The following is a 24,872-nucleotide window of genomic DNA, read 5'->3' on the forward strand; positions in this document are numbered from 1 at the left end:
GGCTGTGCAGGGACTCCCCAAGAGCCATATCTGGCCCTTTGGGGTGTGAGGTAGAGGCTGGGCCGCTCACATGCTCTCCGTGCTCAGTGATGTGTCTGCTTCCTGTTTCTCCTCCCTCAGGGGCAGCTTCAAAAGAACAACGCGCTCTCAAAACAAAGGAAGACAGTCCTCCACTGCAGAGGAAGCAGGAAGAGCCGACCCTGCTCGGAGCCCAGCTGCTGGGGCCTGGGGACAGCGCGATGGAGTCGGTGGCCCTGTACAGCTTCCAGGCCACGGAGAGTGATGAGCTGGCTTTCAACAAGGGGGACACACTCAAGGTAGGGTGGCTGAGCTGGGTCCACATGGAGTGGGGGGCGGTGGTTAAGAATAGAGGCCCGGGACAGCGCCCCAAACAGAGTCCAGCTTCTGGGGGAGGACGGGCCGGGCTTCTCCAGCTGTCGGCTGCGGGATTCTGGACAAGCCACCTCCGCTGAGCCTCAGTGTTCCCATCTAGGAAATGGGGGAATGACTACGACCCTTCCTTGGAAGGGGGGCCCGCCTTGTGAGGATTCAAGGAGACATTAGCACAGTCCCCGGCAGGGAGTCACTTCAACACCCAGTTTCCCTGGGAAGAGTTTGAAAAGACAGTTGGAGAGAGAGAGGGAGGGATCGGAAAGCTTTCGGGGTGAAGTGCACACGCTCTACAGGGCGCTAAAAGGGCCGTGATTTCGGTGTGGAGATGGCTTCCGGGCAGCGCGGAGGGAAGGGCAGAGAGCCCGCATCCGGCCCTTGTCAGGCGGCCCGGCCCGCGCGCGGGACTGTCTCCGGGAAACGTCCCTGCTCACAAGTGGGCCCGTGCGCCGTGCGCCGAGGTCGGGGCGGGCAGAAGTCGCTGGAGCTGCCGCTCCCTGGGCCTCAGGCCGCGCGGCGGAGTAGTGGGCATTAGACCCGCTCTCTCCACCCCGCTGGGCCCCGCTCTCCGCCCCAAGCTTCAGGCACAAACAGGGACAGGGACTCCCTTTTGCTGGCGCCCTGCTAGAGCCAGGCCCCGAGCTCAGCTACGCACAAGGTCCCGTTTAGGCTGCTGAGGTGGGGAGGTGCAGCGCCCCCACTTCACAGGTGACTAAGCTGAGGCATAGGGAGCTGGCATGACTTGCCTGGCATCGGGTCAGATGTGAACCTACGTTCTTTGATTCTGGAACCTTCGTTCTGTCCCTGTGAGACTGAACAACCGGGGCTGGGGTGCAGGAGTGGGATGCTCCCCAAGAGGAACCCTGTCCCCATAAGGAATCCCGCTCCTCTCTGTGCCAGGATGCCAGCACCTGCGTCCACCTAAGCTGCTGGCTGGGGGCCCTGGGGACATGTGGCCTGCTGGGGACAGGGGTAGGCTTAGCACCAGCACTACCTAGCCAGGGCATGAGATGTAGAGCTAGGTCTACATCAGAGGCCTCATTGACATCTTTGAGAGCAGTCTGGGGTCTCTAGACCCAGATTTGGGGCTTGGTGGGGAGTGGGGCAATGGGGAAATAGGAATGAGGTAGGTGGTAGGCTCCAGCCGAGGCTCAGAGATCAGCCAGTGGTGGGCAGGGTGGATCACATCCCCCAAGGCAATTGTAGCAAAGATTGTGACACCCCACTTCCCTCCTGGACTCCTGTGCCCAGGACCCCCCACCCCAAGATGACTCAGGGTTCCCACTAACTTCTGCTAAAGCGTTTGCCAGCTCCCGGTGTGTTTCTTCTAACAGAGTTGCTGGCTAAGGGAAGTGTGAGCTCATGAGGCAGGGACACCCTGGAGCTCCAGGACCTAAAGCAGTGCCTGGCCCGCAGGAGGCTCTTAGTAAGATGTGGGCAATGTTGCAGGAAAGAAGGAAGGATGGAAGGATTTAAGTGTTAGCTGAAACCGGAGCATCTCTCCCGGTGGGACTGAGCACCTTGTGTCCATAGAGACCGATGCAGGGCCTTCCAGGCTCAGAGAATGATGGAGGAACATCAGGCAGTGAGAAGACCTGCCTTTTTCTTCCTCCCTTCCTTCATCCCTCAGACACTTGTCAAGCTATTGAGCACATACCTGTGCTAGGCATTGCCCTAAGTACTGAGGTTACAGCAAGGAACAAAGCAATCTCCCTGCTGTCCTGGAGCTGACACTCCAGAGAGTGAGTGACATCAGCAAGTGGTAAATGGATTGAAGAAATTAGTGCAGGGAGATGCGTAAGGATGACAGTGGGTGGGAGGGGGCAGGGGGACAGCTTTAGATGGGCTGGTCAGGATGGTCTCTCAAAAGAGTTCAGACCTAGGGGCACATGGATGGCTCAATCAATGGAACGTGTGACTCTTGATCTTGGGGTCGTGAATTCGAGCCCCACATTGGGCATAGAGCACAAAAAAAAGAGATAACACCTTAGTTGAGCCCCAAAAGATGAGCAGAATCAGCCATGCAAAGAGCCGGAGGAAGAGAACCCTAGGTGCGGGGGTGTCGGGGGGGACCAGCTGGTGCAAAGGCCCTGAGGCAGGACCATTATTAGTGTGTTTGAGGAGTTGAAAGGTCTGTGACTGAAGGGCAATGAGTGAGAAAGAGAGGGTAAGGATGATGTTGGGAGGTAGGCAGGCATCAGGGCCTGTGAAAGATTTGTATTTCATTCTTAATTTGAGGCATGCTCACTGAAGAGTTTTCAGCAGGGAGAAAAACTTGATCAGATTTACATTTTCAAAAGATAACAGGGGATGAGAATGGAAGCAGAGCAGGGCTCTTGTCTACTAGGCAAAAAATGAAAATGGCTTAAACTAAAAAAAAAAAAATCCTGACAAAATATCAATGTCCTTGATCTGTAAAGAGCTCTTATAAATCAATAAGAAAAACCGCAAACAGCATAACAGAAAAATGGACAAAGGATATGAACTGGAAAGTTGCAAAAGAAACAATGTAAGCCAGTAAGTGCCCAATTTCACCAGTAACAAAAGCCATGCAACTTAAAGCAAGTAACTGTTTTCCATTTGACAGATCAGCAAAATCTTATTTAAAAAAAAATCTCCAAGGTTATTGACACTGTGGGAAAATACACACTCTTACATGTGAGTGGTGGACAGGTACAACAACACAACCCTTTGGGGGGAACTTGGGGAACATAAAGCCGTAAAAATATCCATGTCCTGTGACCCAGAAATTCTGCCCCTGGGAAACTGAGACATAATCAGAGACATATGTATGTTTCCTCATAAAGGACTCAAGGAGCACTCAGTGTGTCTGCTGTCCTGGTCTAGGCAGTGACAACTGAGCAAGGAGAGAATGGGCACAGTCACTGCTCATGCAGCCGGTGTTCTGGTGGCAGATGAGGGCCACAAACCAGATGAGGAACAGAGTTTGTAACATATAGAGTTTGTCAGATGGAGGCAGCCCGTGGGGCAAAGAAGCCTGTGAAATGTGGGGAAGCTTGGGGGCACGTTCGCAGTATGGAATCAACCCAGACTGCCTGCTTAGGGATGGTACCAAAGATCAGACAGCCCCGAAAATGCTATTTAATGGCATAAAAAAAGCTCATGATGCAATGTTAAGTGGCAAAACACAGAATGCAAACGTATCTGCACAGAGGGTCAACTCTACATAGATAATCGATAGGTAATAATTTTGTGGAGGGATTGATTTTGGGGAGGGAAAACTGTCCTGCACTGCATCCGGTGTCCCAATAAAAAAACTAGAAAGAAATGATCTGAAAAGCTAGCAGTGGTCTGTTTGGGGAGGTGGGCCATGAGCTATTCACGGTTTTCTTTTTCTTCTTCCTCCCCCCCACTTTTTTTTTTTTTTTAGATTTTATTTATTTATTCATGAGAGACAGAGAGAGAGAGAGAGAGAGGCAGAGACACAGGCAGAAGGAGAAGCAGGCTCCATACAGGGAGCCCGATGCGGAACTCGATCTCGGGACCCGGGATCACGCCCTGGGCTGAAGGCAGATGCTCAACCACTGAGCCACCTGGGCGTCCCCACATTTTTCTTCTTCACTCTTTCTGCATTTCCCACATGTTGTGCAAGAGGCGAGCATTCCTTCCAGGGCCAGCTGAGGTGGTCGCTGGGACGGCGCTGCCATGGCTGTGCAAGTGCAAGGTCACGTTCAGATCTGGATGGAATTTTTTTTTTTTTTTTTTTTTTGCGTTAGCTTTTAAACAGACTTTATTTTTCAAGACAGTTTTAGATTTACAGAAAAATCAAGGAGATATTACAGAGGCATCTGGACCCATCTCCCCCAGTTGGTAAACATCGGATGCTCTGAACATCTATCGGCTGTTACATTAATGGATTGATATTGATACATTACTGCTAATTAATGAATGTAATTGGAGTTTTGCATTGATTTTATTTATTTTTGCCACGTTGTCTTAAAGTATTCTTTATCTTGATTCCTTGTGTTGACAATCCCTTAAATTTTGCTCCCAAGGTGCCTCAGCCGCTTCACTCCTACAAAGCCCTCTTTCTGTATAACCATAAAAATGGGCTGCGATGTCACGCTGTGTCCCCCTCTCTCCCAGCCAGGCTGGGCAGTGGTGTGTGGGTTGGCTGCCCCCCCCTTACCTGGCTAGGCAGGGATAGGGTGCCCCCCACCCAGAGCCATCCCATTCTCTTTTCCAGCGAGTGTTTCCCGCACGGCCCCTCTAGGCCAGGCCGTCACAGCCGTGCCTGCAGGCGACTCCCACCCAGCCTCTGGGAGTCCCCCCTGAATAAATAAATCTGAGCTCTGGTCTTGGAGGGAGTCTAGGTGGCACGTGAATCTGCTCTGGACAATTGGCCCCAAACATCGTTTCCCTGGAACCAAGCGTCCTCCCTGTCAGGCTGGGCACTTCCGGGGGCCCAGGACCCCCTTGCTCCCACCTGGAAGAGGGAGGTGGGTGGTGGCTGCACCCTTATCTCTCCATGGGTGACCTGGCTCCCAAGGCCCAGACTCAGGGACCCCACAGTCTCCCTGGCATCTCCAGAGGGAAGGTCAATGGCACCTCAGAGCCAATGCAGTCAACCCTGAGCCCACACCTGCTCCCCACAGCCGTTCCCATGGCATTTGAGGCCACGACAGCCTGCCGGCGCTCTGGCCCAAAGCCCTGGACTTGTCCTGACTGCTCCTTACCTGCCTCGTGCCCGGCCTTCACTGAGGCCGGTCAGCGACTCTGCCAACACCTATCCTGAACCCTACGGCTTCTCTACACCCCACCTGCCCTGCCCCCGCAGTGGGGGCCTCGCTGACCTCGCTTACCTGGACTCACCTGGGCCAGTGCAGAAGCTCCTCACTACCCCGCCTCCCTCTGCTCCCAGCTGTCCCAGTCTCCACACAGCAGCCATGCCCAGAGCTGAGCCTCCCCCGAGGCCCCTCCATGGCTTTTACAGTAAAATCTGAGGTGCTTCCCATGGCATACAAGACCAACACCCTCTCGCCCTGGTGGCCTTCCTCACTCACCTCACAGCGTGGCCTTCCCGCCTCAGCTCCAGGCACACTGGCCTCCTCCCTGTTCCGAGAACAGGGCTTGCTCCTACCCCAGGGCCTTTGCACTGCCTCTGCTCTGGATACTGTTCCCCACATCTTCTCACATCCAGTCCCTTCCTATGACTTGGGCCTCAGCTCACGTATCACTTACTCAGAGAGGACTCTCTTGAGTGCTCCATCTGCTTCCTGTTGACACCCCCCAGCCCTCCACCAGACATCTTCCATCTTTTCAGAGCCCTTACCACTACATTAAATTACCTGTTAACTTGTTTCCTTCCTTCTTTATTGTCTGCCTCTGCCTAGCACAATGTAAGCTCTATGCTCCCTGCTGTCTCACTAGGACTTAGCACGGTGTCTGACACACAGTGGGTGCTCATGACATAGCTGATAAGTGAATACCTGGCCAGGGAACAGAGGGGTAGGGCGGCATCCTGGGTGGAGAGCAAGGTGAGAGCAAAGTCTTGTGGGGAGGCCAAGGTGCAGATTTCACCAGGGAGGAGCTGGTGTGAATTCTTATGTCTCAGGGGGGCTGTAGCTTTTGAACAACGTAAACATTAAGAATTCAGTTCACGTAACCAACCAAGAATGTTTCTGGGTGTTCAGAGCAGAAATGACAGGAAAGCAAAAGAAAGCAAAACAAAGATTCTATTCGATACATGACATTCACGGTCACATGGGACATTATAGTTACGAGACATGGCCACATTCAGCAGAGGCCGTAAATGTGCCCATTTCACAGATGAAGAGACTGAGGCTGAGACCGTGGAGAGAGGCAGAGGCAGACAGAGGAGTGTGGCCCCAGGCTCCAGAGCATCTTCCCTGAACCGGTGGTCGTGGAAGGCAGCTGACAGGCTCCGGGTGTCCTATTCAATTGAGGAATTGGTTTGGTTTTGTTTTTAGCAAAAGTTGTCCTGAGTCAGCCACCTGTTTCCGTCTGTCCCTGGGTCTGCTGACCTTGCCCAGGCTGCAGAGTCAGGAAGGAAGGAGCTCAACGGGGCCTGGCAGCCAGACAAGGGGGTGCCTGCCTGGGCCCAAGGGAGCACATCTCAGGTCTTCGTGTCAAAATGGAACTAAGCTGGTGGCCTGCATTGGCCTGCCCCCAAGGCTTTGCTTCTCCAATGCCCTCTACTTGGGATGTGGTTACATATCTGATTTTTTCCCCCTCAACAAATACCTACAAGGCTTGAACCAATGTTGGCACCTGCTCCAGGACTGGCCTTGGATCCAGACCCAAGTGGGAGGTAGAATGGGGGTAAAGACTAGTGCAACACAGTCCCCACTATACCAGCTGAGCCAAGAACCCCAGGCCCCAAAATCCTGATTCGCTGGCTGTACGGGCTGTGCCTCCTCCCTGCTGTGTGGCCTTGCACACCTCTCATGTCTGGGCCTCAGTGTCCCCATCTGTGAAATAGGCTTTGGTGATGTGGTGTCCCATGTGGGAGGCTTACCCAGGGAAAGGAGGAAGGAGCCCCAAGATTCATGCTGTAGCTACTCCCCAGGCCTGGCCCGTTCCTCCCTGGGGCCGCTTGACTGCTCACCCACTGCAACTCCCACCCCCACTCGGGCTGTTTCAGTTCCTCTCAGCCCACCTGTGGACGAGGAGCCCATGTGACCCGAGCAGGCCAGGCCTCAGCCTCCTGGTAGCCCAAAGGCCTCCCTTATCTGCTCCCTGGTGCCCGAATCCCTGCTACCCTGAAATCACACCCCGGAGCTCAGATGATAAGGGTTGTTTAAATGCAAGTGACCCCAGGTGACCACCCGTAGGTGCTGAGCTCAGGCTGGGGCTCCCCAACCTTCCAGGGTACCTCAGACCTTCTCCCCATGGATCAGTGTGTGGGATACAGATGCTGTGGAGTCCCCATGCTCAGGGGCACAGCTTGAGAACTGAGGCACCCCTGCATCTGCCCCCTGAGACTGCAGGGTCTGCTGGGGGGCTGGGGGACAGATCCTGAGAGTCCAGCTCCAGCCTCCTACCAAAGCTCAACCACTAACCACAACCTCCTGTGGGTTCCCAACTATCCAACCTTGGGAGTCAGCGACGCTCCCAGGAACAGGTTGTCCTGGGGCCTGAAAGCAAGCAGGACTGTGAACCAGACATGGCCCTTGTGAACTTGGGCAGGTCCTCAACCCTCCTCTGTGAAATGGGTCCTGCGACCCCCTACCTGGGGTCCTCGAGCAGCAGGACTTCAGCTGGTGGCAGCTGTCCCTCTTCGGTGACCAAGTGACCGTGTCTCTCCTGCCCGCAGATCCTGAACATGGAAGATGACCAGAACTGGTACAAGGCTGAGCTCCGAGGCGCCGAGGGCTTTATTCCCAAGAACTACATTCGCATCAAGCCCCACCCGTGAGTGGCTGTCACCCCGGCCCTCTCCTCAGGACACCCCTACCCCAGCCCTGCAGCTAGATGACCCCACTTGGCCTGGCCCAGGTTGAGCTAAGCTCGGGGCACCGCACACCCCTTAGGCCTGGGGATTCCTTGCTCCCGGCTTCCATTCACCTGCCTAGGGCCCCCAGTCCCCACCCTGAGCAGGGGCAGGGGACAGAGATGTGAGGACCGAGGTGGCGGCAGAGTCAGGGCCAGCCCAGGCCACAAGGCTGAGGACCTGGAATGCTGGGGAACATCCAGGAGAGAGGTGGAGGAGACAGGCCCCCGGCTCTCAGGTGGCCGTGTGGTCTCTGGCAGGTCCCGCTCTCCCTATTCCTGTTTCCCTATATCTGTAACTCAAGGAAGGCGAAGCTTCCATCTGCAGGGGATTCTAGAGCTCTCTCCAAGAGGCTGGCTCAGGCTTTTGGGAGGATAAGAAGTGAGGGTGACAATGGGGGGGGGGTGGTGATGGGTGGCCAGGATACAGATCCTGTGGGGCCCTGCCTTGGGGGTTTTGTGGGGAGCTGGACATTGGCCAAACAGACCAATGCCTTAGGACCAGGGCAGAGTGGGAGACACATGTGGGGCTGGGTGTCCTGGGACCTGGGGACCTGCTGGCCCAGGGGAGCCCCCGTCACGCTCACAGCAGCTGGCATCCCACGCGGCCACCCTGAGAGTGACTGGGGCAGAGCCCAGCCCCAGAACAGGCCCCAGTGGCCAAGAACCTATGAAAAAACCAACTGGATATGCTTGAGATGGTGGCGGAGGCAGCCCCTCACTCAGTCATTCATCAAACTCTAGCCACAGCCCCAGGGGCCTGGCCTGGGTGATGCTGGAGACACATGAGGAGCTGCCGGGGTTGGACTAGCCCCATCCTGGGGGAGACACAGGAGATAAAGAAAGTACCAGATGGGGAGGCAGCCAACACCGAAGTGCCTGGGGAAGGCGTCTCAGAAGAGGTAGCAACGAATGAGGCTTTGAAAGGTGTGTAGGAGTTAGCTAGGTAGAAAACCAGGTGTTACTGGAAGAGAGGACGGGGGACAATGGGGGTGACCCCGTGGCAGTGGGACTGGTGGGAGGGCCTCAGGTGCGGCAGCCCCCAGGGGTCGGGGAGCACAGATATGGCTGAGTAGGGGCTGACTCAGATGTGGAGGCAGGTGACAGGGCCATGCAGGCTGGAGGGGACAGATTGGAAGCCGTGAGGCCTGCGTGACTGAGGGGTGGAAGGGGAGGGAGGAGCAGCGACAGGGTGGGGCCCCGGGTGGGGGTGTTTCCTCTTTATCTGTCTTCGAGTTCTTTCCAAAGCCCTCCGCCTCCAGCTTCCTGTGCTGGGCAAACCCCATCCCACCTGGGGCCCGGCCACCCAGCCGCACCCCGCTGGGGCTCCAGGCATCCCCAGCCTCCCACACAGAGGCGGCTGCCTGCAGCCTGCAGCCTGCAGCTCCGGATCCAGGCTCCGCAGTGGCCTCTGGCCTGGCAACGCGGGGCAGGTGTCTGCCCCTCCGGCCTCATGGTCCTTCTGTCAATAAAGGGAGGGCACGAGGGGAGAGACCCGGAGAGATGCCAGGCGCCCCAGGGAGTGACCACAGGCAGGTGGGTCGGGGAGAGATCTCGGGGGGCAGGCAATGCCCCAGCTAAGGCCAGAAGCCCAGAGGGCCCAGGGCTGCTGGGAAGCCTCGAGCAGACGCTTCCATCTGCTGACACAGGTTTCAGTGTGAGGCTGGGCCTACCTGGGCAATGCTGGTGGTTGAGACAAGACTACCTGTTGGAAGCTGCGGTGGGTCCCAGTTGTCCGATGCCCTTGGGGTCCCCGCCATCAATTCTGGTCACCTGAGTCTGGACAGAGCAGGGACAGGGGTCAGGCCCCCAACCAACCTGTCGGAGGCCCTGCCCAGGTGCGTTCTCAGCTAACCTCAGCACCTGCTGCTGAAATGGGGGGGAGTGCAGTTCAGTATCTGACTCAGCCATCAGGCCCCAGGGTGTGGGTGGCGGGGAGGACTGGGGTCCCAGAAAGGAGCTACACCAGCCCCACTCCTTCTCTGGGGACCTGCTGTCTCCCTGACTGCCCAGGGAGCCCCTGAGGGAGCCATGATGCAGACCAGGTGCCCCAGAAGCACCCTCCTGGCAGTGTGCCAGCGGGTGGCAGGGAGGGCTCCCCAGAAGAAGGGCACGGTTCCTTGGGCCTGGGAGTTAAAATAGAAGTTTGCCAGGGAGGGCGGCAGACAGGCCCAAGGGAGTGCCGTGGGAGTGGGGGTGGTGGCAGGGACGCTGGCATGCAGCAGCGCCCCCAGTCTCTCAAGGGCTCTGCAAGCCTGGTACTGTCATCACCGTCTCACAGACAAGGAAACTGAGGCAGAGGGAGGTTGAGTGGCTTGTTCAGGGCCACACAGCCAGCAAGAGGCAGAGTGGGATTTGCACCCGCCAGGCGTGGGGAAGGGGTGCCCTAGGAGCCTCCGTGGCACCAGGGTGGGGCCTGAGGCCAGGTGCTTAATGTGCATACTTTCAGGGGAATCCCTGCCCTTTTCTGGGCCTCAGTTCCCACATCAGTGAAATGGGGGAGTATGCGAGGTGCTGCTGGCATGGTGGAGGGAGCCGGGTTCTGGGGGCTCCGGAAAATGTTGCTCCTGCTGTCCTTGGAGTCACCTGAGGACCAGCCTTGCCTTGTTCCAATGGGGGGCAGGGCTGGCCTCCTCTGAGGGTGTGGCTGCAAAAGCCTTTGAGGGTGACAGCCACCCACACACTGACGCCTCCTGTGGTGTTTTGTGGGTTCTTTGGAGACACCCGGGCCCTCAGGAAACGCCCACTTGGGGCCCCACTGGGCCCCTGCTCCTACATGGTGCCTGCACCTGTCCCGCTGGGGGCTTCCCGGTGGAGAAGCTCCTTGCCACCCCCAGTTCCCCAGCTCAGCTTCTGGCCTGGAAGCCTCCATCCAGGCCTCCTGAACTCCAGAGACCCCAGCTGAACTTTCCAGATGCTCACCTTGAGCCCCCACACCCAGCAACCATCTTTCACCGCCTCCCCTCCCAGGAAATCCACCTGGGCGAGATGGGCTCCAGGGTCCCCATGGTTTGGGGACAGCAGTGGGCCAAGTCTCACTTCTGGGTGTGGGCTCCCCAGAAGCAGTGCCTGAGATGCAATGTGAGGACAGGACTTGATTTCGGAGTGGGAAGTGGGCAGGGAAGGAGCCAGCAATTAGGGCTATCAGCACGGCTGCTGCTGGCAGCGGCAGGCCCCAGGGTGGGCGGGGAGGCAGCGCAGCCTCCCCAGAATGTTCCATGGGGGGCAGGGAGCTGAATGTTTATCACCCTCTCCCCTCGGTCATCACTCGACAGCTCTCTGGGGGCTCAGCCCACCCCACACACAGGCCTTTGTTCGTGGCCAGAACCCCAGTGGGACTGAGGACCCGGCAGGACACCGCGGACCGTGCGGCTGCACCTGTTGCCCCGGCTCTGGGCTTCAAGGGCTCGTCAACATCCTGAGACAACAGGAAAAGTCCCAGCTCACATCCGCCCCCGCTGCCAAGCCCAGACTCAGGAAGCATTTGCTGAAAGAGGGACGGGAAGCTTTCAAGGAACAGTCTCCAGACCCCGCCCTTGGTTGGCCACAGTGCCTCCAGGAGACCCTAGCTGCTCCGGGCCTCAGTTTCCCCATCTGAACCATCAAGGGCCCCCGTCAGAGACCACGTGGATGCTACGAGGACCAAAGAGCCCGGGGGCTTGCCAGGGCCCCACAGCAGGAGGGGCAGGACTGGCAGGGAAGCTGAGTCCCAGCCCTTCTCCTCCAGGAACTGGGGGACGGAGGGGCAGTGGGGGTCTCGCAAGACCCTAAGCATCTGCCGGGCACTCCCGCATCCCCAGTTCTGTGTGGGCAGCCAGGGGAGGGACCTGTACCTGGGAGAAAAAGCCCAGGTGGCCTCAGCCTGTGCATCTGTGAAATGGGTGCAGGGAGCCATCCTTCCTCATCAGACCAAAGCCACTATTGCCTTTGTCATCCGTGTTTATATTTTTTCGCTTTTAAGACTCTATCGTCTAAAATGGAAGAGCTCAGCTGGGGTTGGCTGGGGGGAGGTTCACTAAGGTTTGATTTTTCTCTTTTCATAAGGGGATGTGTTTGCCTGGCAGGGTGGGAAAGGCTTGGGCTCTGGAGCCAGATGCTGGGAGTGGGTCTCAGCTGCCTCCTGCTCCGCGTGTAACGCACTGCATGTAACCTTGGGCTTGTTGCTTTGCATCTCTGCGCCTCAGCTTCCTCATCTGTGAAATGGGTACACTCATATCTCCTGTGTCTCTGGACCACTGGAAGGATCGGCGGCGTTGGGTGCTGGCACAGGGGCAAGGGGTGGCCTGGCCGTCCCACCGCCCTCACCAGCCCCCCTCTCGCTGCAGGTGGTACTCGGGCAGGATTTCCCGGCAGCTGGCTGAAGAGATTCTGATGAAGCGGAACCACCTGGGAGCCTTCCTGATCCGGGAGAGTGAGAGCTCCCCAGGGGAGTTCTCAGTGTCCGTGAAGTGAGTTCTGACCCGTGGGGACTGCAGGGAAGGGGATGCAGGGAGGCAGCATGGGCGTGGCTCATGGTGCAGGGAGCCTCATCCCTGAAGGGGAGACAGCCGGAGCCCAGAAGCTGGTGACTGCCCAGGGGTCAGGGAATGACAGCCACCCCAGGGTGCGGCCCAGAGCAGTGGGACATGCTCGGAAGGCAGGCGTGGGTGCGCCGCCAGGTCAAGTGTCTGCATGTTCTTCTATGAGCAGCAGGGAGACATCCAAGACTCATCCGAGGGGAGGAAGGAGGATGCCAGAGTTTGATGTGATGGGAGCAACAGTGGGTGAGAGAGCCCCGGGGTACCCAGGGCAGGTGTCCGGGATGCGCCCTGCTCGGCGCCCACCACACGGTGACATAAATGAGATGATGGACTACAGAGCCCTGCTGCTTGGGTTCCAACCCGAGTTCGGCCACTTCCTGGCTGTGTGACCTGGGGCAAGTCACTTAACCTCTCTGGGCCTGTTTCCTCTGATGTGAAATGAGTTATTACAAGGACTATATGAGTCTATAAATATATATTTTGAGTCAATATATTTAAAATATTGCCCGACATTGAAGCAGGGTTGCCACGATGGGAGCGTGTGAGAGTCTGACTTTGTGACCTGCAGCAACTCAAGCAGGACCAGCAGCCTCTAGGCCGCGCAGACGCCAATCCCGAAGGCCCGGTCTCGAAGGCCACACTTCCCGGGCCGGGAGGTAGAAACGGGAACAGGAGTTGGGGCCCAAGGGGCCTGGTTTCTGACTTTTCCTGTTCTCACTGTCGGGAACAGTGGTGTATAGAGGCATACATTTAAGGAATATTCGCTGAGCCACATTGGCGTGTGCCAGGCTACTCTAGAGGCTGGGGAAATGACCATAAAAACCCCAAAGTTGCTGCCCTTCTGGATTTATGTCTTAGTGGAGGAGATAGTGAACAAGCAAAGACCTATGGCAGGAGTCAAGGTGGTCAGAGACAGCCTCCCTAGAGGTGGTGCTCGAGCAAAGATCTGAATCTGGATTTGGAGGCTGCCCAGGTGTCTGGGAGTGATGACCCGGGAGGGGAGATTTCTAGGCAGACGGAACAGCAAATGCAAAGGCCCTGAGGTAGGAATGCACGTGGGACGTGCTGGCATCCACAGGAGGTGGTGCGATTGGAGCAGAGAAGCCTGGGGGATGCAACCCAAGAGATGGAGCTGACAGATCCTGACAAGGAGATCGAGTTTTTTCTCAGAGCAATAGGGAGCCATGGAGGGTCTTGAGCAGGGAGAGATGTGATTGGCTTCCATTTCTCAGCAGATCCCTCTCCTCTGGCTGCTAGGAGGAGGAAGGATGGTTGGCAGTGAGGAGGGGGGCACTGGGAGGTCAGAGGGGAGCCAGGCAGGGGGTGACAGTACCTGGGATGGTGGTGAGGGCTGAAGGCATACCAAGTGGCTGCTGGGTCAGGCCAGGTGAGGGAGTGGCATGGATCTGTGAGGTCAAGGCCCCCAACTGTTAGGGTCTCCGTGGACAGTGGGCACAGAGCCTGCACAGAGGAGGCGCTCACTGTGCCAGGTTTTGGGGTCACTGAGAGCGGTAGTGGGGTGACAAGGTTGCCTGGAAGGAAGGCACAAGTGGCAGGTCTGGAACTTGGTGGTGTGGCCTCTAAGAGGCCTTTGTCCTAGGACTGGATTGGTTTATGGCCAATGGCTTGATTGTCCAAAGGCTGAATGAACGCGGGACACCTTTGATGGTTAATGCAGGGGCTGGGGTTGAGGACATAGGTCGGTGCCGTCCTGGCTCTCTCGGACCCATGGTGAGCTCTGTGGCTGGTGCACTGTCGGGCGGTCCATTTCTGGGGTAAGTGGTGGTGAGCGATCTGCACCCTGGAGCCCTGGGCGGTGGTGATCTCCCTGTCTGGGCCTGGAGAACCCCATGTGGGGCCATCTGCTGAGGGTGGGAAGGCTACTGGGAGGTGGTAATAAGATCTATCCAACATCAGGAGAGGTCACGGCACTTAGCTGAGCCCCTCCAAGCTGTGCAAGCAGCATTGGCTCTGTTTACTTCCCTGCTCCCCGCATGGGGAATAGGCTTGGCTTGTTAGTCCTGGGGATCGCACCCCCTGCGACCCACACACACCGGGAACAGGCTGGTTACCCCAGAGGACCCCACACCCCTCTCACACATGAGGAACAGGCTGGTTACCCCAAGGATCTCCCCCCACACACACACATTCAGGAAACAGGCTGGTTATCCCAGGAGATGGGAATGGTTCTGGCCCTAGTCAAACCTCTACTCCCCCATATTAAAAATGGGAGCACGGTCAGTGCATCTGTGTGTGGGAGATGCATGGTTGTGGGCATCTGGAGTGGAGTTCCCACCTCCACAGCCCAGCCCCCACATCCCCCTGGGGTCCCTGCAAAAGCAGGAAACGGTTATTTTCCATGTGCTGGCGGCCAAGGGCCTGGTCATCTGGGATTGGCGCCCGCCAGGCGGGCTGGTGCAGCTTCGAGGGCCTCCTAGAATCAGCTCTGAAGTCCAAGATCTCCCAGCGAGGCAGGGGCACAGGGGACTCACTGGGACAGCTTCTGCAGCCCAAGCTGGGGGGCAGGGGCCCCTCCCAACCCCCACCTCTCCCCCTGCCTCTCCCCACCCTAACTCCTCACGCTGCCTGAACCTCCAGCATTAGGCCTGTGCACTGCCCTCTCCTGGCCTTTCTTCGTAAGTGCAGCCCCGCCAGTGCGCACGCGCAGACTCAGACCCAGGCTCTTGTGATGAATGAGTAAATAAGGGGGGGATTCAGGGGCCCCGGGGCGGCTCAGCAGTGGAGCGTCTGGCTTCGGCTCAGGGCTTGATCCCGGGGTCCGCGGATCGAGTGCCGCATCGGGCTCCTCCCGGGGAGTCTGCTTCTCCCTCTGCCTCTGTCTCTGCCTCTCTCTCTGTGTCTCCCATGAATAAATAAATAAAATCTAAAAAAAAAAAAAAAAAAAAAAAAGGAATTCAGTGACAGGGGACACATTCCACGTGACGAAGGAGGTGACATCTGAACTGGACCCTAAAGCCTGAGCGGCAGTTTGGTGCACAAAGAGAGGAGAGGGCCTGCCAGGCACAGGGACCAGGCTGTGCAGAGACCTGGAGTTGGGGCAGAGAGGGGTGGGTTTGGATAGTGAGTGTGACCAGCAGGGGCAATAGGTGGTGGTGGGAAGCAGTTGTTGAGCAGGGGAGCCAGCACCTATGTCCTGGGAAGAGGTCTGGCAGCGTCCTTCAGAGAAATCCTGGCTCCTGCCCCTTGGGGCCTCCCCCAAGGTCTCCTGGCCAAGCCCCCTAAGGTCGGAACCCACCGGAGCTTCCTGGGATCAGCTGACTGTGGTTTGTGCACAGCGTCACCAGGTGGCGTCCTCCACCCTTGGTTCCGTCCTAGCTTGGTCCATTGTCTCTCATGTGGGCATTTCAGTGGCCCTTGGGGGACCACTGGGCAGGGATTAGAGTAGGAAACAGACTCAGAGGGCGTATATGGCCAGGAATGTGGGCTTTTAAGCAAGACTTTCGACTCTAATACCTACTAGCTGTATAACCCTGGGGAAGTTACCCTCTGAGCCTGTTTCCTCATCTGTAAAATGAACATCCATGTAAAGTGCTTAGTATGCTGCTTAGCACATAGTAAGCGCTCCAAAAATGCCAGTTATAGTAATTATCATTATATTACCCTCTAGGGGAGATGCTAGGTGTCTCAAAGGTTGAGCATCTGCCTTGGGCTTGGGGTATGATCTCAGGGTCCCGAGTTCAAGTCTCACATCGGACTCCTCACAGGGAACCTGCTTCTCCCTCTGCCTGTGTCTCTGCCCCTCTCTCTGTGTCTCTCATTAGTAAATAAATAAAATCTTTAGAAATATATATATTACCCTGTAAGCACACAGTAAGCACACAGCTTCCCAGCCCCTTGTCCCACAAATCCAGGGCTATTAGAAAAGAGACAGTGACATGGAAGAGGCGGTGACATGGAGCAGCAGGGAACCCAGTTCTTGTCCTAACTTTGTTCAGAACCTGCTGTGAGGCAGGGGCTGGCTTTCTTGTAGCTGTAATGTCCTCATCAACAACGTGGAGACAGTAACCCCAGGTGTTATGAAATCCAGGGACCCAGTGATCATCCAGAAAAGTGACAGCTATAAAACTTATGTGTGAGAGCATTTCCGGCCTCGCTGACTTGGCTCTTGGGGACTCTGACCCCACTACACGTGGCATCTCCCACATGCTCATGCCAAGCCCCATAAAGCTGTCAGGGATGGGGTTTATGGGCCTCGGGCCGCCTCATGGAGCGATAGTGGCCACGCTGGCTGCTCTTTACGAGTTTACAGAGGGCTTCCCCCCCCTCACAGGGGCACGTCTGAGCCGGCAGCCAGCAGCCCAAGGACTGAAGCTGGGGCTCAGTGTGACTTTTCTCCACAATCCCATCCAGGCTGCTGTGGACTCCTCTGCTGTCAATGACAGGTTTTTCCCCCCGCAGTGAGGTATTTTGCTTCCTTTCAGGCCAGAGGTGCCCTGGAGTCATTGCACCTGTGTTTGCTCTGGTCACTGAGTACCTACTGTGCACCCGGATTGTCCCAGGTGCTTAGGATTCAGCCGTGAACAAAATAGGACAAAACTCCCTGTCCTTTAGGCACTCATTTCTACTGGAGTGACAGACAAGAAACAATTAGCACATTATTATTTTTATGTTTATTTTTAAATTTTTAAATGATTTTTTTATTTATTCAAGAGAAAGACAGAGACACAGGCAGAGGGAGAAGCAGGCTGTCTGTGGGGAGCCCGATGTGAGACTTGAACTTGGGACCCTGGGATCATACCCCAAGCCCAAGGCAGGCACTCAACCGTTGAGCCACCAGGAGCCCCTAGTTTTTAATTTTTAAAAAAGATTGTATTTATTTATTCACGAGAGACAGAGAGAGAGGGAGGCAGAGACAGAGGGAGAAGTTCTGTGCTCTGCTCCATGCGGGGCTCCATCTCAGGCCTCTGGGATCCCCACCTGAGCTGAAGGCAGATGTTTGACTGACGGAGCCACTCAGATGCCCAACAATTAGCGAACTACATAAAATCTTGGGAGATGATAAAGGCTCTTGGGAAAATGAAGCAAGAAAGAAGTGGTGCCAGAAGATGGAGGGTGTTATATGTGCAGGCAAAGACAGAGGAAGCGATCCCCAGAAGCCTAGTTTGCAGGAAACAGAAGCTCAGAGAGGTGCAGGGACTTACCCAAGGTCACACAGCAAGGAAGAGCAGAGCAAGGGCCCAATGACCTCCTGTGCCCAGACAGACCCATTCTATCTTCCATCCACCTTTCCTGAGTCCCAAAGGCCCCTGAGTCCCTGTCAAGATCACTTTGATTCTATTTCATGTCTGCTGCAGTCCATGTATTCCGCCCCTGCCCTTTTCACAGACGGGAAAACTGAGGCTCGACTGCTGATGCCTGAAGGAGATCACCCAGGGGACGGTTAGCACCCAGGCCTCTGTCTAGGGGGGCCCAGGGCCCTAGTTGGGGCAGTTGGGGGGCTCCTGACCTTACCCCAGCCTTGTTTATCCTCACTGGGAGGCCACTGTCACCTTTGCTGCTGCCGCCACCAGGCCAGAAAAACCTGCTGGGCAGGACAGGCTACTGCTAGCATCAGGCCTCACTTGGTCCTTGCTTGAGGCTTTTGTGACAGCCCAGAGGCCGGGCCCTGCCCCTCATCCCCCTGGGTAGGTGGGTGTGGGGGTCATACAGAGACAAACATGCCCCTGGCTGCACAGAAAGGGACTCACATACAGTCACTGTGGCAGAGCAGAGAGAGACCCCCCACACACCCAGACACTATAGAGACACACCCGGCACACACAGGCCAGGACACACACACACACACACACACACACACCACTCACTGGCCACTGCCCTGGACCAGCTCCAGATGCCCCCTCGTCTGTCCTCGCCTGGGCTTAGACCCCATCCTGGCTGCCCTTCCCTCCCCCGGCTCAGGAAGGCTCACCCAGCAGGGTGCCTGCACCCAAGCCATCCCTCCCAGGTCAAGGTTCACTTGGACTCGGACGTGGTCTCCCCTATATGCCCTGGAGCTCCCCTGGGCCTGAGAGTGAGGGTTTGAGGTCTAGAGAGGCCACAGAGGGTCTAGGGGGCTCTCAGACCATCTCAAGGCTCCATGAGGCTTTGAAGGATGGCTAAGGTCAAGACCAGGCAGGGGACGGTGCTCCTGGGGAGATAGATCCCCAGCAAGGGCCCCATAAAGCCAGCAGATAGGGGGGCTGCCCAGATGCTGAGTCCTGGGGTCGTCTGATGGAGATGGCCTTGCTTGGCCTCAGACAGCTGTGATCGCTGATCCGAGGAGGCCATGCTCAGTTTACGCACCGAGCAGCATCCCCGACACGGCTGTCCCTGGCTGTGGGTAGGCCTCTCTCCTCACTGGGCCCCAGTCCCTCATCATAGGACAGGGAGTTGGAACCAGCTAGGAGAAGGGACCAGACCTGCCATTTACGGAGCACCTACTGTGTACCATATATAGGTGAGAGGCTGGACCATGCAAACTTCCCCAAGTTGAGAGTTCTCCAATTCTCAGGTTGGAAGGTTCTAGACTTCTTGGGTCCCTTGGCCCTTTCCTGCCTCATCTCCTGTCCTCTACTCACTGATCCTCTTATGTGATCAAGGAATACTTCATTCTGGTTAACTTTCCAGGTGGTCACTTGGGTTTGAGATCTTTTTCACACCTGCCACCTGCTTCTCTGCCCCCTTACCCAGAGGGGGAGGCCGTCCATACCACAGGCTCTTCCCTGGGGACAGCCCAGCCCCGAGTCGGAGCCTCTGCTTCTGCACTGAGTGGCCCACACATGGGGTCCCTGGGGGCCCTGTTTCCTGGCTTTTCGCCTGCCCAGCCTTTGGATGAGAGACCCTCCTCCCCAGGTACCCCCACCAACGTCTAGGGGCTAGGGAAACCCCGATCTGGCTGGGACAGGACACTAGAGAGTCAGTGGGCTCAGAGGTCCCTCAACAAAAGTGCGTGGCCTGTGGGAGGCTGTGGCAAGTCAGACAGGGCAGGAAGCACCATCCTCCTGCTCGCCCTAGTTCCATGGGCCTACCTGTCCCATGGCTGCCAGCACGAGCCGCTTAGTCACCTGGGAACAATGCTTGCTGACAGCACATGAGTGGCTTTGTCTCAGGGTTGGGGATCATTGCTTCATCTGCTCACAGAGCCTCTTGGGGGGCACTGGCCCCCTTTGCAGCTAAGCAGCCCTGAGACCGGACACGTCTTAGAGAGGGTGTCAGGTCTATTTCAGGGCCAGGACACCTGGAGGGCTGGACTTGAAGCCCAGAACCAACAGGAGAGGGTTTTCAAGAACAAACCACCCTGATGAGCACTTAGCCAGAGGCCCTGACGCTCTGTTCCCTGAGTCCCGCCTCTCCCAACTTGGGCTAGACCCCCAGGGCCTCCTCCTACCTCCCTGCATTTTCTGGGTCTAGCATGCAAGCCATTGTGAGCAGTGGGCTAGAGGAAGGATGTACAAGGGGCTGGGGAACCGAAGAAGACCTTTGACTCTGAGTTGGGCCATTTCTCCTGGGCTTTGAAGCATGAGTAGGAGTTTGACTGCAAAAGAAATTGGAGAAAATCATGTGTGCAAAGGCCTGGAGGGGAGATATGTTTGAATGGAGACTGATGGGCACTGGGTGGTTTGGACTCCTTAATATGGGGGGGTGCATCCCAGCTTGCCCTCCACCCCACCCCAAACCCACACACCTTGAACAATTCTTTGTCTTCCATCTTTAATCTTAAACCTTTAAGAAGGCTGGCGCTGACCATTGGAGGCGGTGAACGGCAGGCAAGGATGAGATAGCAGGCCTGGGCGGCCGTGGGTGACAAAATCATGCTCCTATTCGGGGCCTGCCAAGACCCTGGACTGTGGGCCAGGGGACTTGGGTGGCACACAAACCCCGGCTTACAGAATGATTTCATAAGATTAAATTTAGAGCCCAGGAGGTGTTTTTTTTTTTCTTTTTACTGTCAAGTCTCCAGACCACTATTTGGTTCTCACTGAGCCCTGAACAGAATGAGAATGTAGCCTGTGGTTCAGGAGGCCGAGAGGCCATCGCCCACTCTGGGGCCATCCCGGGGCCCCACATACATGCCGGGCCATGCCCACAGGCCCCAAGGCTTTCTGGGCTCTCAGCTCCACCAGCCACAGGGGGCAGGTTCCTAAACTGGCTTCTTCCTGCTGGGGAGCTGGGGCTCTTCTGGATTCTCCCTGAAGCTGCCAGCCCCTTGCCCCCACTGGGCAGGTGAGGACACTGAGGTCCAGCTGGGCTGACCAGAGCCAGCAAGGATGGCTGCCTGCCACTCGGCCAGGCATAGAGGCTGAGAGAGGGGAGGGCCTCCTGGGGATCACAGCCCAGGGAATGACATGGTGGCATGGTCCTAGACTTGGGATGACAAGGTCCAGGACATTATCAACCCCATATTTGGAATAATCATTATTCCTGTTGTTATACAACAAGAACCAACAGGGGAACATGCTGGAGTGACTCTTGACAGGAGGCCCTAGCTCTGGGGCTTTGCTGCTGTGCAACCCTGGGGATGGCATGGTTTGCAGCGGGGTGTCAGTTTCCCCACTGCACAAATGGCTGGATTGGCACCTCCTGAGCCATGTGGTGGGTCTGGCTACCCCTGCAGCAGCGAGGGGAATCACAATGGTTTGTGCTGCCCACGTGGGTTGGGACAAAGGGCTGCACCTCCAGTCCCAGTCCGTCATGGCCTGTCCTGGCATGGGACATGAGGCGTATGGCAAGAGGGTAAAGTATATGAAGGAAACGGGGCTGGGCACTGGAGCCACATCTCTAGTCCGAGGTGTTAAGATTTTATCCGGAGGGCAATGGGGAGCCATAGAAGGTTCTTGAGGTAGGGGGCAGGGACAGACACGAAGCATCCAATACACGGGCAGGCTTTGCTCTGAGTCAGGAGGTCTTAGGACTCACTCCTCACTGGTCTGCCGGGCCAGGAGGGGCCTGGGGGAGATGTTGAAGGGATGGGAGAGGAGGAGCTGCCTGACCACCTCTGCCTCAGAGGAACCGGGTCACGTGGCCCATTGACCCCGGGCAGCGCTTTCTGAACACTTACCCAGAAGGGAGGAGCTACCTTATAAAGAAGCGGAGGATTAGAGAAGTCCGGTGGTTTGCCCAAGGTCACACGGCAGCCCAGCGGCCTGTCCCAGGGCCCACACCCTTGCCTCCAGCCCCCACGTCCCCGCCGGGTCAGTGGGCCCCGGAGCTGCCAGCTGCAGGTGGGGGTGGGGACAGGGCCGCCCAGGCCTGGTGGCTCAGGTGGCTGCCCTCCCCCAGCTACGGCGACCAGGTGCAGCACTTCAAGGTGCTGCGGGAGGCCTCGGGGAAGTACTTCCTGTGGGAAGAGAAGTTCAACTCCCTGAATGAGCTGGTGGACTTCTATCGCACCACCACCATCGCCAAGCAGCGGCAGGTCTTCCTGCGGGACGAGGAGCCCCTGGTCAAGGTAGGCGCGCCCCCAGGGGTTGGGGGGCGAGGGGGGGCTCTCTGCACCTGCTCCTTCTGCCACCCGCCGCGGCATCGACCCGGGTCCCGGGGCAGGGCTCTAAAGTCCCCCTTTTGCAGTAACACAGGCCGGGGTGGGGAAGCAGGGGGAAGGAGGAGGAAGGCACAGAGTGGACGGGGCCGGGGCCACACCGCAGCGGGCTTGCTCTCAGCCCCAGCGCCGTGCGTGGCCATCGTGGGGACTCTGCGCAGTCTGAGTGCACGAAGGTCCCGCCACCTACTGAGGCTTCTGGGGGCCACTCCCTGAGCTGGCTTAGTCCGCAGGGGCCTGGTCTTCGTCTTGAGGCTCCCTCAAGACCACTTGCGGGGTAGGCTCTGCCCTGGTTTCTGCCCCCAGGAGCTGGCTCCGGGTGGGGTGGGGGCGGTGTGTCTGTGGGCGAGGTCCTGGCCGGGCTCAGGGTGTGATTAGAATGATGACACCAGCCAACCGGGTTATTAGCCCCGACAAGTGCTGTCTTCTTTGGGAAGGGGGGTGTCCGCAAGGCCCCAGGGCCAGAGGTCTGGACCCCAGGCCTGCCCAGTTGAGCCTGGGGAGGGGCTGCCGCCTGCCACAGAGAAGTTCTGATCCTGCTTGTGTTAGACCCCCACCATGTGTGACCTCAGCTGGGCCTCAGTTTCCCCACTGTGTGATAGGATGAGCCCTGGGGTCTCAGGAGCCAGGAGAGGCAAAGGGTGCCTTGGGAGGCCCCCATTAGTGAACCGTGTGTGCTGCCAGGATGCTGGGCCTCCTCCGCCACCCTGGGGGCTGGGGCAACTGTGAGCTCCCAGCCTTGGAGGTGTCTTCCCCACTGCTAGACGTCTGTCCCAGACCTCCATCCTCTCTGCTCCCCTGCCTGGGCCAGCACTGCCCTTGGAGAATGTGAGGGAGCCAGGACGGAGCTGGGGGCTGCCTGAGGGCTCCCCACACCCACTGCTTCACTCAGGCCTGGGCTCTGTGGGCACCCAGCCTGTGGGATGATTCCAGAACTGGCTCAGTCCCCTAGGACCCATGGTACCGCCTCCTCCTCCCTGGGCTGAGAACTGCTAATTAGAGCCTGTCTGCTGATCCTATCACCCATCCTGGATAAGATTCCACAGGCTCCGAAGAGAGATCCAGGTGGGGCAGGCAGGGCCAGGACACTGGGTATAATTGTCACGGCGCCGGGATGATATGCCTGCAGAGAGCTTTGTCCAGCTGCCCTTTGCAGGTGGGGAAACTAAGTCCCATAAGGGCAGGGTCTTACCTGAGGTCACCTTGGGGTATACATAGGACAGGAATCTGGGCCGGAGAGCTGGGAGCAGCTTTGAGGGACATCCTCTGCCTCAAAACCCGGTCAAATGCAACAGCAGTAAACTCTGCTCTTAGCTATACATCACTGTACAGCTTATAGGGCCTGTTCCCATGGCCGAGACAGTCCTGTTGGTCTATGCAGATCGCAGCCTCTGAGCTGCAGACATTCAGGGGGCAGTAGGGGGTTCATGGGGTGGGGTGGCCATCTAACTGGATTTGGAGTGAGAAGTAAGTCTGTCCTTCCACCCACAGCCAACCACTTCTCTTGTTGGGGCCTCTGGAGAAATCCCCACTAACCACTTCCTCTCCTCACAGTCGCCCCGGGCCTGCTTTGCCCAGGCCCAGTTTGACTTCTCGGCCCAGGACTCCTCACAGCTCAGTTTCCACCACGGTGACATCATCGAGGTCCTGGAGCACCTTGACCCCCACTGGTGGCGGGGCCGGTTGGGCGGACGCATTGGCTTCTTCCCTCGGAGCTACGTACAGCCAGTACAACTGTGACCAGAGTGGGGCCTGGGGGTGGGGGCGGAACCAGAAGACCCTCCATCCACCAGACACTGAGGTCCAGAGAGAGGACATGGACGCCCCGTCTCCGGGGTCCCGCAGGGCTCAGCCAAGGGTCTTGGACTGGAGCAACACAAGCCAGGCCCCCGGCTCGGGCTGCTTCACACAAACTGGGCCCATCCCAAGAACCACGGCGATGTTCGGTGCCTAGCAGGCAACGGGAGCTCCCGGTGCTTCCTCCTGGCCTCTTCCCATTGGCTACCAGCTGCGAGGGCTCTGGGGCAGGGCGGCAGAGGCCCCACTCTCTCCAACCATCAGTGGCCCCAGCCTCAGGGAGAGTTGAAGGTTCCTGGGTTACATGCATTTGGGGGCTCTGCCCAAGGAAGCACGGGTGTGGTGGATGGGTTCCACCTCGGCTGACCATCTGCTGGGCCGCCTGCCTGCCCCACCCTCAGATGGCCCCTTGAGGTGTCCTGGCTCCTAGTGGTGAGGGCCAGGCCTGGGAGCTGCACACCTGCTGACCTGGACCAATGGACTGATTCCAGGTTGACACCGATTTCTGGGCTGTCTCACAAAACTTTGGGCTCTGCTTGGGTGTCTAGCACCACCCCCCCCACTCTCCGCCTCACCACAGACACTTTGGAGAGGGGCTGGGAGGCCCAGAGCAGGTGGGCAGTGATGAGAGAAACAGGAGCTGCTCCCCTCCAGCTGGCCGGACACAGTGGACAAGCTCTGAGGTGCAGGCCCTGGGCACAGCCCCTTGGAAGGACCCTCTACCCTGGCTCTTGTTTGTTCTGCTCAGACTGGGGTGCCGCCCCACCGAGTTTGGGGAAATTATAGGCCAGGTGGGCAGTCAGGGCCACGGCTGGACTTGGAGCTCTCACGGAATGGGACCCTGGCTTGAGGAAAGGCAGGGTGTGCACACAGGATGGGCAAGCAGCAGCAGGTAGCGAGCAGCACTGGCCTGGGGCCTGGGCACCTTTGGGAGCAGGGAGAGTGAGGGGGGCTCTGAAAGCGCTTTGAATGCCTGGCTGGTGGTGGAGGGGGCAGTGAGTGGGGAGGCGGGGAGAGGAAGATGTTGTGGCAGCTGGGAGCAGGTGGGATGGGGGCTGTAGGTCCCTGGCACCGGGTGGGCCAGAGACCCTGCGAGTCCTGAGCTGCTCCTGACCTGGGCCCGAGTTTTCAAAATAAAAACAGTAAAATGAGGA

General features: G+C 57.6%; 1 protein-coding gene across 3 annotated transcripts; it reads left to right on the forward strand.

Moving 5' to 3' along the window:
* The first annotated feature begins 114 nt into the window (after positions 1-114).
* LOC489534 (GRB2 related adaptor protein) lies at positions 115-24,870 on the forward strand. 3 transcript variants are annotated; one of them, XM_038537077.1, is made up of 6 exons: positions 115-317; positions 7,688-7,785; positions 11,139-11,883; positions 12,189-12,311; positions 21,663-21,831; positions 23,476-23,800. In XM_038537077.1, the coding sequence occupies exons 3-6, from the start codon at positions 11,741-11,743 to the stop codon at positions 23,659-23,661; spliced, it is 621 nt and encodes a 206-aa protein (XP_038393005.1). In that variant the 5' UTR covers positions 115-317; positions 7,688-7,785; positions 11,139-11,740; the 3' UTR covers positions 23,662-23,800. The 3 variants fall into 3 exon arrangements, with proteins under 3 accessions (XP_038393005.1, XP_038393002.1, XP_038393003.1); XM_038537075.1 differs by lacking the exon at positions 11,139-11,883 and having other exon boundaries at positions 121-317; XM_038537074.1 differs by lacking the exons at positions 11,139-11,883; positions 21,663-21,831 and having other exon boundaries at positions 23,476-24,870.
* Positions 24,871-24,872: the final 2 nt, after the last annotated feature.

The sequence above is a fragment of the Canis lupus genome, chromosome 5, assembly GCF_011100685.1.
Source record: "Canis lupus familiaris isolate Mischka breed German Shepherd chromosome 5, alternate assembly UU_Cfam_GSD_1.0, whole genome shotgun sequence".
Taxonomy (NCBI): Eukaryota; Metazoa; Chordata; class Mammalia; order Carnivora; family Canidae; genus Canis; species Canis lupus.